The 12,375-nt window shown below is 52.4% G+C and overlaps 1 protein-coding gene across 1 annotated transcript in view; it reads left to right on the top strand.

The window, feature by feature from the left end:
• LOC137522011 (serine/threonine-protein phosphatase 2A 65 kDa regulatory subunit A alpha isoform) overlaps positions 1-12,375 on the top strand; it is a 348,262-nt gene that overhangs the window by 247,253 nt on the left and 88,634 nt on the right. The window contains exon 11 of the mRNA XM_068242028.1: positions 10,979-11,039. Coding sequence (XP_068098129.1) covers positions 10,979-11,039 — 61 coding nt within the window. The remainder of the gene's footprint in view (positions 1-10,978; positions 11,040-12,375) is intronic.

Below are 12,375 nucleotides of genomic sequence, written 5' to 3'. Positions count from 1 at the left end.
AGTGCGAAACAGAGAGAGGTACAGGCAGTGAGCGGTCTACAGCTGTCAGGTTCTTGTGATGCACCACACTATGTACAGTGCGAAACAGAGAGAGGTACAGGCAGTGAGAGGCTACAGCTGTCAGGTCCTGGTGATGCACCACACTATGTACAGTGCGGAACAGAGAGAGGTACAGGCAGTGAGCGGTCTACAGCTGTCAGGTCCTGGTGATGCACCACACTATGTACAGTGCGACACAGAGAGAGGTACAGGCAGTGAGCGGTCTACAGCTGTCAGGTCCTTGTGATGCACCACACTATGTACAGTGCGGAACAGAGAGAGGTAGAGGCAGTGAGCGGCTACATCTGTCAGGTCCTGGTGATGCACCACACTATGTACAGTGCGAAACAGAGAGAGGTACAGGCAGTGAGCGGCTACATCTGTCAGGTCCTGGTGATGCACCACACTATGTACAGTGCGAAACAGAGAGAGGTACAGGCAGTGAGCGGTCTACAGCTGTCAGGTCCTGGTTATGCACCACACTATGTACAGTGCGAAACAGAGAGAGGTACAGGCAGTGAGCGGTCTACAGCTGTCAGGTCCTGGTCATGCACCACACTATGTACAGTGCGAAACAGAGAGAGGTACAGGCAGTGAGCGGTCTACAGCTGTCAGGTCCTGGTGATACACCACACTATGTACAGTGCGAAACAGAGAGAGGTACAGGCAGTGAGCGGCTACATCTGTCAGGTCCTGGTGATGCACCACACTATGTACAGTGCGAAACAGAGAGAGGTACAGGCAGTGAGCGGTCTACAGCTGTCAGGTCCTGGTTATGCACCACACTATGTACAGTGCGAAACAGAGAGAGGTACAGGCAGTGAGCGGTCTACAGCTGTCAGGTCCTGGTCATGCACCACACTATGTACAGTGCGAAACAGAGAGAGGTACAGGCAGTGAGCGGTCTACAGCTGTCAGGTCCTGGTGATACACCACACTATGTACAGCGCGAAACAGAGAGAGGTACAGGCAGTGAGCGGCTACAGCTGTCAGGTCCTGGTGATGCACCACACTATGTACAGTGCGGAACAGAGAGAGGTACAGGCAGTGAGCGGTCTACAGCTGTCAGGTCCTGGTCATGCACCACACTATGTACAGTGCGGAACAGAGAGAGGTACAGGCAGTGAGAGGCTACAGCTGTCAGGTCCTGGTGATACACCACACTATGTACAGTGCGAAACAGAGAGAGGTACAGGCAGTGAGAGGCTACAGCTGTCAGGTCCTGGTGATGCACCACACTATGTACAGTGCGGAACAGAGAGAGGTACAGGCAGTGAGCGGTCTACAGCTGTCAGGTCCTGGTGATGCACCACACTATGTACAGTGCGAAACAGAGAGAGGTACAGGCAGTGAGAGGCTACAGCTGTCAGGTCCTGGTCATGCACCACACTATGTACAGTGCGGAACAGAGAGAGGTACAGGCAGTGAGCGGTCTACAGCTGTCAGGTCCTGGTGATGCACCACACTATGTACAGTGCGAAACAGAGAGAGGTACAGGCAGTGAGCGGCTACAGCTGTCAGGTCCTTGTGATGCACCACACTATGTACAGTGCGAAACAGAGAGAGGTACAGGCAGTGAGCGGTCCACAGCTGTCAGGTTCTTGTGATGCACCACACTATGTACAGTGCGAAACAGAGAGAGGTACAGGCAGTGAGCGGTCTACAGCTGTCAGGTCCTTGTGATGCACCACACTATGTACAGCGCGAAACAGAGAGAGGTACAGGCAGTGTGCGGTCTACAGCTGTCAGGTCCTGGTCATGCACCACACTATGTACAGTGCGGAACAGAGAGAGGTACAGGCAGTGAGCGGTCTACAGCTGTCAGGTCCTGGTGATGCACCACACTATGTACAGTGCGAAACAGAGAGAGGTACAGGCAGTGAGAGGTCTACAGCTGTCAGGTCCTGGTGATACACCACACTATGTACAGCGCGAAACAGAGAGCGGTACAGGCAGTGAGCGGCTACAGCTGTCAGGTCCTGGTGATGCACCACACTATGTACAGTGCGAAACAGAGAGAGGTACAGGCAGTGAGCGGTCTACAGCTGTCAGGTCCTGGTGATGCACCACACTATGTACAGCGCGAAACAGAGAGAGGTACAGGCAGTGAGCGGTCTACAGCTGTCAGGTCCTGGTCTTGCACCACACTATGTACAGCACGAAACAGAGAGAGGTACAGGCAGTGAGCGGTCTACAGCTGTCAGGTCCTTGTGATGCACCACACTATGTACAGCGCGAAACAGAGAGAGGTACAGGCAGTGAGAGGCTACAGCTGTCAGGTCCTGGTCATGCACCACACTATGTACAGTGCGAAACAGAGAGAGGTACAGGCAGTGAGCGGCTACAGCTGTCAGGTCCTGGTGGTGCACCACACTATGTACAGTGCGGAACAGAGAGAGGTACAGGCAGTGAGCGGTCTACAGCTGTCAGGTCCTGGTGATGCACCACACTATGAACAGTGCGAAACAGAGAGAGGTACAGGCAGTGAGCGGCTACAGCTGTCAGGTCCTTGTGATGCACCACACTATGTACAGTGCGAAACAGAGAGAGGTACAGGCAGTGAGCGGTCCACAGCTGTCAGGTTCTTGTGATGCACCACACTATGTACAGTGCGAAACAGAGAGAGGTACAGGCAGTGAGCGGTCTACAGCTGTCAGGTCCTTGTGATGCACCACACTATGTACAGCGCGAAACAGAGAGAGGTACAGGCAGTGTGCGGTCTACAGCTGTCAGGTCCTGGTCATGCACCACACTATGTACAGTGCGGAACAGAGAGAGGTACAGGCAGTGAGCGGTCTACAGCTGTCAGGTCCTGGTGATGCACCACACTATGTACAGTGCGAAACAGAGAGAGGTACAGGCAGTGAGAGGTCTACAGCTGTCAGGTCCTGGTGATACACCACACTATGTACAGCGCGAAACAGAGAGCGGTACAGGCAGTGAGCGGCTACAGCTGTCAGGTCCTGGTGATGCACCACACTATGTACAGTGCGAAACAGAGAGAGGTACAGGCAGTGAGCGGTCTACAGCTGTCAGGTCCTGGTGATGCACCACACTATGTACAGCGCGAAACAGAGAGAGGTACAGGCAGTGAGCGGTCTACAGCTGTCAGGTCCTGGTCTTGCACCACACTATGTACAGCACGAAACAGAGAGAGGTACAGGCAGTGAGCGGTCTACAGCTGTCAGGTCCTTGTGATGCACCACACTATGTACAGCGCGAAACAGAGAGAGGTACAGGCAGTGAGAGGCTACAGCTGTCAGGTCCTGGTCATGCACCACACTATGTACAGTGCGAAACAGAGAGAGGTACAGGCAGTGAGCGGCTACAGCTGTCAGGTCCTGGTGGTGCACCACACTATGTACAGTGCGGAACAGAGAGAGGTACAGGCAGTGAGCGGTCTACAGCTGTCAGGTCCTGGTGATGCACCACACTATGTACAGTGCGAAACAGAGAGAGGTACAGGCAGTGAGCGGCTACAGCTGTCAGGTCCTTGTGATGCACCACACTATGTACAGTGCGAAACAGAGAGAGGTACAGGCAGTGAGCGGTCCACAGCTGTCAGGTTCTTGTGATGCACCACACTATGTACAGTGCGAAACAGAGAGAGGTACAGGCAGTGAGCGGTCTACAGCTGTCAGGTCCTTGTGATGCACCACACTATGTACAGCGCGAAACAGAGAGAGGTACAGGCAGTGTGTGGTCTACAGCTGTCAGGTCCTGGTCATGCACCACACTATGTACAGTGCGGAACAGAGAGAGGTACAGGCAGTGAGCGGTCTACAGCTGTCAGGTCCTGGTGATGCACCACACTATGTACAGTGCGAAACAGAGAGAGGTACAGGCAGTGAGAGGTCTACAGCTGTCAGGTCCTGGTGATACACCACACTATGTACAGCGCGAAACAGAGAGCGGTACAGGCAGTGAGCGGCTACAGCTGTCAGGTCCTGGTGATGCACCACACTATGTACAGTGCGAAACAGAGAGAGGTACAGGCAGTGAGCGGTCTACAGCTGTCAGGTCCTGGTGATGCACCACACTATGTACAGCGCGAAACAGAGAGAGGTACAGGCAGTGAGCGGTCTACAGCTGTCAGGTCCTGGTCTTGCACCACACTATGTACAGCACGAAACAGAGAGAGGTACAGGCAGTGAGCGGTCTACAGCTGTCAGGTCCTTGTGATGCACCACACTATGTACAGCGCGAAACAGAGAGAGGTACAGGCAGTGAGAGGCTACAGCTGTCAGGTCCTGGTCATGCACCACACTATGTACAGTGCGAAACAGAGAGAGGTACAGGCAGTGAGCGGCTACAGCTGTCAGGTCCTGGTGGTGCACCACACTATGTACAGTGCGGAACAGAGAGAGGTACAGGCAGTGAGCGGTCTACAGCTGTCAGGTCCTGGTGATGCACCACACTATGTACAGCGCGAAACAGAGAGCGGTACAGGCAGTGAGCGGCTACAGCTGTCAGGTTCTTGTGATGCACCACACTATGTACAGTGCGAAACAGAGAGAGGTACAGGCAGTGAGCGGTCTACAGCTGTCAGGTCCTTGTGATGCACCACACTATGTACAGCGCGAAACAGAGAGAGGTACAGGCAGTGTGCGGTCTACAGCTGTCAGGTCCTGGTCATGCACCACACTATGTACAGTGCGAAACAGAGAGAGGTACAGGCAGTGAGAGGTCTACAGCTGTCAGGTCCTGGTGATACACCACACTATGTACAGCGCGAAACAGAGAGCGGTACAGGCAGTGAGCGGCTACAGCTGTCAGGTCCTGGTGATGCACCACACTATGTACAGTGCGAAACAGAGAGAGGTACAGGCAGTGAGCGGTCTACAGCTGTCAGGTCCTGGTGATGCACCACACTATGTACAGCGCGAAACAGAGAGAGGTACAGGCAGTGAGCGGTCTACAGCTGTCAGGTCCTGGTCTTGCACCACACTATGTACAGCACGAAACAGAGAGAGGTACAGGCAGTGAGCGGTCTACAGCTGTCAGGTCCTTGTGATGCACCACACTATGTACAGCGCGAAACAGAGAGAGGTACAGGCAGTGAGAGGCTACAGCTGTCAGGTCCTGGTCATGCACCACACTATGTACAGTGCGAAACAGAGAGAGGTACAGGCAGTGAGCGGCTACAGCTGTCAGGTCCTGGTGGTGCACCACACTATGTACAGTGCGGAACAGAGAGAGGTACAGGCAGTGAGCGGTCTACAGCTGTCAGGTCCTGGTGATGCACCACACTATGTACAGCGCGAAACAGAGAGCGGTACAGGCAGTGAGCGGCTACAGCTGTCAGGTTCTTGTGATGCACCACACTATGTACAGTGCGAAACAGAGAGAGGTACAGGCAGTGAGCGGTCTACAGCTGTCAGGTCCTGGTGATGCACCACACTATGTACAGCGCGAAACAGAGAGAGGTACAGGCAGTGAGCGGTCTACAGCTGTCAGGTCCTGGTCATGCACCACACTATGTACAGTGTGGAACAGAGAGAGGTACAGGCAGTGAGCGGTCTACAGCTGTCAGGTTCTTGTGATGCACCACACTATGTACAGTGCGAAACAGAGAGAGGTACAGGCAGTGAGCGGTCTACAGCTGTCAGGTCCTGGTAATGGACCACACTATGTACAGTGCGAAACAGAGAGAGGTAGAGGTAGTGAGAGGCTACAGCTGTCAGGTCCTGGTGATGCACCACACTATGTACAGTGCGAAACAGAGAGAGGTACAGGCAGTGAGCGGCTACAGCTGTCAGGTCCTGGTGATACACCACACTATGTACAGCGCGAAACAGAGAGAGGTACAGGCAGTGAGCGGCTACAGCTGTCAGGTCCTGGTCATGCACCACACTATGTACAGCGCGAAACAGAGAGAGGTACAGGCAGTGAGCGGTCTACAGCTGTCAGGTCCTGGTCATGCACCACACTATGTACAGTGCGAAACAGAGAGAGGTACAGGCAGTGAGCGCTCTACAGCTGTCAGGTCCTGGTCATGCACCACACTATGTACAGTGTGGAACAGAGAGAGGTACAGGCAGTGAGCAGTCTACAGCTGTCAGGTCCTGGTCATGCACCACACTATGTACAGTGCGGAACAAAGAGAGGTACAGGCAGTGAGAGGCTACAGCTGTCAGGTCCTGGTGATGCACCACACTATGTACAGCGCGAAACAGAGAGAGGTACAGGCAGTGAGCGGTCTACAGCTGTCAGGTTCTTGTGATGCACCACACTATGTACAGTGCGAAACAGAGAGAGGTACAGGCAGTAAGCGGTCTACAGCTGTCAGGTCCTGGTGATACACCACACTATGTACAGTGCGAAACAGAGAGAGGTACAGGCAGTGAGCGGCTACAGCTGTCAGGTCCTGGTGATGCACCACACTATGTACAGTGCGGAACAGAGAGAGGTACAGGCAGTGAGCGGTCTACAGCTGTCAGGTCCTGGTGATACACCACACTATGTACAGTGCGGAACAGAGAGAGGTACAGGCAGTGAGCGGTCTACAGCTGTCAGGTCCTAGTGATGCACCACACTATGTACAGCGCGAAACAGAGAGAGGTACAGGCAGTGAGCGGTCTACAGCTGTCAGGTCCTGGTGATGCACCACACTAAGTACAGTGCGAAACAGAGAGAGGTACAGGCAGTGAGCGGCTACAGCTGTCAGGTCCTTGTGATACACCACACTATGTACAGCGCGAAACAGAGAGAGGTACAGGCAGTGAGAGGCTACAGCTGTCTGGTCCTGCTGATGCACCACACTATGTACAGCGCGAAACAGAGAGAGGTACAGGCAGTGAGCGGTCTACAGCTGTCAGGTCCTTGTGATGCACCACACTATGTACAGTGCGGAACAGAGAGAGGTACAGGCAGTGAGCGGTCTACAGCTGTCAGGTCCTGGTGATGCACCACACTATGTACAGTGCGAAACAGAGAGAGGTAGAGGCAGTGAGAGGTCTACAGCTGTCAGGTCCTGGTGATGCACCACACTATGTACAGCGCGAAACAGAGAGAGGTACAGGCAGTGAGCGGCTACAGCTGTCAGGTCCTGGTGATACACCACACTATGTACAGTGCGAAACGGAGAGAGGTACAGGCAGTGAGCGGTCTACAGCTGTCAGGTCCTGGTGATGCACCACACTATGTACAGTGCGAAACAGAGAGAGGTACAGGCAGTGAGCGGTCTACAGCTGTCAGGTCCTGGTGATGCACCACACTATGTACAGCGCGAAACAGAGAGAGGTACAGGCAGTGAGCGGTCTACAGCTGTCAGGTCCTTGTGATGCACCACACTATGTACAGCGCGAAACAGAGAGAGGTACAGGCAGTGAGCGGTCTACAGCTGTCAGGTCCTGGTGATGCACCACACTATGTACAGCGCGAAACAGAGAGAGGTACAGGCAGTGAGCGGTCTACAGCTGTCAGGTCCTGGTGATTCACCACACTATGTACAGTGCGAAACAGAGAGAGGTACAGGCAGTGAGCGGCTACAGCTGTCAGGTCCTGGTGATGCACCACACTATGTACAGCGTGAAACAGAGAGAGGTACAGGCAGTGAGCGGTCTACAGCTGTCAGGTCCTGGTGATGCACCACACTATGTACAGTGCAAAACAGAGAGAGGTACAGGCAGTGAGCGGTCTACAGCTGTCAGGTCCGGGTGATACACCACACTATGTACAGTGCGAAACAGAGAGAGGTACAGGCAGTGAGAGGCTACAGCTGTCAGGTCCTGGTGATGCACCACACTATGTACAGCGCGAAACAGAGAGAGGTACAGGCAGTGAGCGGTCTACAGCTGTCAGGTCCTTGTGATGCACCACACTATGTACAGCGCGAAACAGAGAGAGGTACAGGCAGTGAGCGGTCTACAGCTGTCAGGTCCTGGTGATGCACCACTTTATGTACAGCGCAAAACAGAGAGAGGTACAGGCAGCGAGCGGTCTACAGCTGTCAGGTCCTGGTGATGCACCACACTATGTACAGCGCGAAACAGAGAGAGGTACAGGCAGTGAGCGGTCTACAGCTGTCAGGTCCTGGTGATGCACCACACTATGTACAGCGCGACACAGAGAGAGGTACAGGCAGTGAGCGGCTACAGCTGTCAGGTCCTGGTGATGCACCACACTATGTACAGCACAAAACAGAGAGAGCTACAGGCAGTGAGCGGTCTACAGCTGTCGGGTCCTGCAGATGCACCACACTATGTACACACTGCTCATCCCCGCAGAGACACTGCTCACTGCAGCCTAACAAACTTGCTGCTGCTCACAATGCATGGCTGGGATCCCACACTGCTCAACCCCCCAGAGATACTGCTCACTGCAGCCTAACACTGCCAGCTGCTCCCAATGCATGGCTGGGGTCCCACACTGCTCAGCCCCCCCCCCCCCCAGAGATACTGCTCACTGCAGCCTAACACTGCCAGCTGCTCCCAATGCATGGCTGGGGTCCCTCACTGCTCAGCCCCCCAGAGATACTGCTCACTGCAGCCTAACACTGCCAGCTGCTCCCAATGCATGGCTGGGGTCCCACACTGCTCAGCCCTATACACCCCCATAGACACTGCTCACTGCAGCCTAACACTGCCAGCTGCTCCCAATGCATGGTTGGGGTCCCACACTGCTCAGGCCCCCAGAGATACTGCTCACTGCAGCCTAACACTGCCAGCTGCTCCCAATGCATGGCTGGGGTCCCACACTGCTCAGCCCCCCCAGAGATACTGCTCACTGCAGCCTAACACTGCCAGCTGCTCCCATTGCATGGCTGGGGTCCCACACTGCTCAGCCCCCCAGAGATACTGCCCACTGCAGCCTAACACTGCCAGCTGCTCCCAATGCATGGCTGAGGTCCCACACTGCTCAGCCCTATACCCCCCGCCCCCATAGACACTGCTCACTGCAGCCTAACACTGCCAGCTGCTCCCAATGCATGGCTGGGGTCCCACACTGCTCAGCCCTATACCCCCCCTCCCCCTCCAAGACGCAGCTCACTGCTCTAAATAACCCAAGTACAACCAAGATGGACTGCTCCATGTGTGTATGCTCAGACACTGCCAAAGTATTAGAAGAACCGATACCGATATGGTGTTTGGGTTAAGTGATGTTATATCAGCTAGTGTTCCAGATCATCTTGCTTGTCTTGACATCTAACCCTAATGGAGTCCCCAAGCACTTAAAGGGGGTTGAAACTGCTAATTGCTGAATAAAGAGTGGTTAGCGGAACAGTTTCCCTCAAATCACTTTTTCCAACAAGCATACGCTCCACCTTATGCCACTTCCCCCTTGACCTAAGGCCAATTTGTACTCCTTATCAGCAGTGATGAGCTCACCAGTAGTGAGCTATTTTAATCTGTAATTAAAATGAGGCTTAATTGCCTCGGGTGCAGCTGGGAGAGAGGGGGTTACTCTATTCTCCTCTATGCACGCTTCCTTTTGGACGTATCGCACGCTTCCTATTGGACGCATTGCAAGACTCACTACGCGCACTGTAGGAGGAAAGTGCGCCTAATGCTACTCGTGAGCTCATCACTACTTATCAGATAACCAAAAAAACATGGTGCCTCTGGGTATGAATATTGTATACTAGCCAACCTCTTGTTACATCCTACACTTTGTAAGCCCGCAAGGGCAGGGCTCTCTCACCCTTTTGTCTGTTGGATTTTGTTACAGTAAAACCCCCATTATCCAGGAAACAGAAACAAAAGTCCTGTCCTTGCAGGATGTATAAATCTTCTCTTACTCCTCTTTATACAAGGAGTTTTCAATCAGGATGATACCATTTATTGGCTAACTTAGAGATGAATAAACAGTGAGCTTTCGGCTTATAAAAAGCCTTCATCGGACTGGTTCCTGACAAACACTGAAAACACTACAACACTCTACTGCTTCTACCTCTTTATACAGTAATAGAGCTCTGTCATAAGACAAGGGGCAGACTTAGGTCTGCCCTTTGTCTTAGTTTGTGGTAAACACGAGGATAACAGAGGCGCCAATCAAGGATAAAAACCATTAAAAGCAGTCTAAAGGGAAGGAAGTGGGTGGACTCACCTCCCTCAGGTATATAAATGACGTGCACATTTGGAGATTTGTTTTAATAAATATCACTGCTCATTTGGCCTGGTCATTTATATACCTGAGGGAGTTGAGTCCACCCACTTCCTTCCTTTTAGACAGATTTTCATGGTTTTTATGCTTGATTGGCGCCTCTGTTATCCTCGTGTTTGCCATATATCTAGTCCACCCTTTGTGGAGAGGTGTATCCCCATCCTTTTCTTTCTAGCGACTTTTTAGACCTGAGTGGGGTCAGGTTCTAATTCTCCCCACCTGCCTAATCAGTGGTTGCCTAAGAGGTGACCCGCACTTGTGACTGAGTATATTTCATTCATAATAACACTTTCAGTTTTATCAGAAATACTACGTTAGATTGGGCTCTCGGTTTCAATTTTTGTCTTTCAAGCCCTTTGTCTTAGTTTGTTGTTAATTGCTGTATTTCAACGTTAATAGAGAGTTTATGGTAAGTGTACAGTGTGGGGTATAGTGCTGATCTGTAACATTGAGTCTCAAGCAAGCAGAAAGCACACTTACCCAGCATCAGCCAATCCCCGTGAGTGCCAGATAATGGGGGGTTTTCTGTATTCATTTTGCGTCTTGCAGATCGCTATACATTTTATGTCACAATAACTACCGATTTTTGTATTTTTTCACAGTTCTGCATTTTGTTTTTTGGGGTACAGCATTGTCTGTGTTGTTTTGTACCTCATGTTTCTTTCATTGTACAGCGCCACAGAATGTGTTGGTGCTTTATAAAGCAGCGTTTGTAATGTCACGTTTTCCCCAGTAGAGGGAGGCGATGGTCAGAGCTGTACAGATGTCACCTTCTCTGTGAGACTGAACAGTCCTGTGTGTTGGCCCTCACAATGATTTCTCTCTTGCTTTGCAGGGTGTAGAGTTCTTTGATGAGAAGCTGAACTCGTTATGTATGGCCTGGCTTGTGGATCATGGTGAGTAATGTTGTTTCTCTGTGTATCTCTATGCTGGAGGACGTTACCCTGGTGCCTTGCACAGCTCCTTCTCCGTAACAGCTGCAGAGGATATTGTGTGTATGGGGGGGAGGGGCTTGTAATAAGTCATTACAGTATTTAAGATGTTGTTTTCCCCCAGGTCATAATGTAGTTTGCATACTGAGGAAATACATACCGGTAAAACAAGTAATACAAATAGAGGCATTTCCAAATTCAGCTCCAGTCAAGATGTATTTAAACATCTCTCACCTTAAAGAGACTCTGAAGCGAGAATAAATCTCGCTTCAGAGCTCATAAATAGCAGGGGCACGTGTGCCCCTGCTAAAACGCCGCTATCCCGCGGCTAAACGGGGGTCCCTTCACCCCCAACCCACCCCCCGCAAAAGTGTGTCGTAGAAAGGTCGCAGAATTTCCCTTCCTGGAGGCAGGGCTAACGGCTGCAGCCCTGCCTCCAGTCGCGTCTGTCAGCGGCGCATCGCCGCCTCTCCCCCGCCCCTCTCAGTGAAGGAAGACTGAGAGGGGCGGGGGAGAGGCGGAGATACGCGCTGACAGACGCGCGTGGGGCAGGGCTGCGGCGGTTAGCCCTGCCACAACCAGGAAGCGCTCCCCGGGTGTATCGAGGGGGATTTGGGGGTGAAGGGACCCCCGTTAAGCCGCGCTATAGCGGCGTTTTAGCAGGGGCACACGTGCCCCTGCTATTTATGAGGTCTGAAGCGAGATTTATTCTCGCTTCAGACTCTCTTTAAAGAGGAGCAGTCAGCCACAGGGATGCTCATCCAGGTTTCGGGTATCCGAACTACCCAGATACTCCGAACCTTTTCCACTATCTGAACTCTGATTCGGATTCCGGATATCTGTGTAAATCCGAATAGCACTATCTGAGTTAACTCGGATATCTGTCTGAAATCCGGAATCCGGTCGGATACTTACAGTAGTTCGGATATCGGGATACTGTAACCATGGAAATGACGTCCATGACGTCATTGAGCCAATTGGAGGGCTCCCAGCCTAAGCACTAGCAACCAATCACAGAAGGGAACCCTGGCCAGCCCCTTCTAACGTCATTCAGCCAATCAGAGGGCTCCCAGCCTAAGCCTTAGCAAACAGTCAGAGAAGGGAAACCTGGACAGCCCCCCCTGTATATTAAGGAGGGCTGCCATGATGAGAAATCTTGTCCTTGCTTGTGTGACTGCTCACTGAGAGACATGCTCCAGTGCTGCTGGCCTAGCAAGTGCTGTATACAGTTATAAACCTAAAGTTTTTGAGTGCTAAACACCTTCACTACACTATTGTTCTATTGTTTTTTAGTTAGCTA

This window comes from Hyperolius riggenbachi, chromosome 6 (assembly GCF_040937935.1).
Source record: "Hyperolius riggenbachi isolate aHypRig1 chromosome 6, aHypRig1.pri, whole genome shotgun sequence".
Taxonomy (NCBI): domain Eukaryota; kingdom Metazoa; phylum Chordata; class Amphibia; order Anura; family Hyperoliidae; genus Hyperolius; species Hyperolius riggenbachi.
This window is presented reverse-complemented; position numbering and strand designations above follow the sequence as displayed.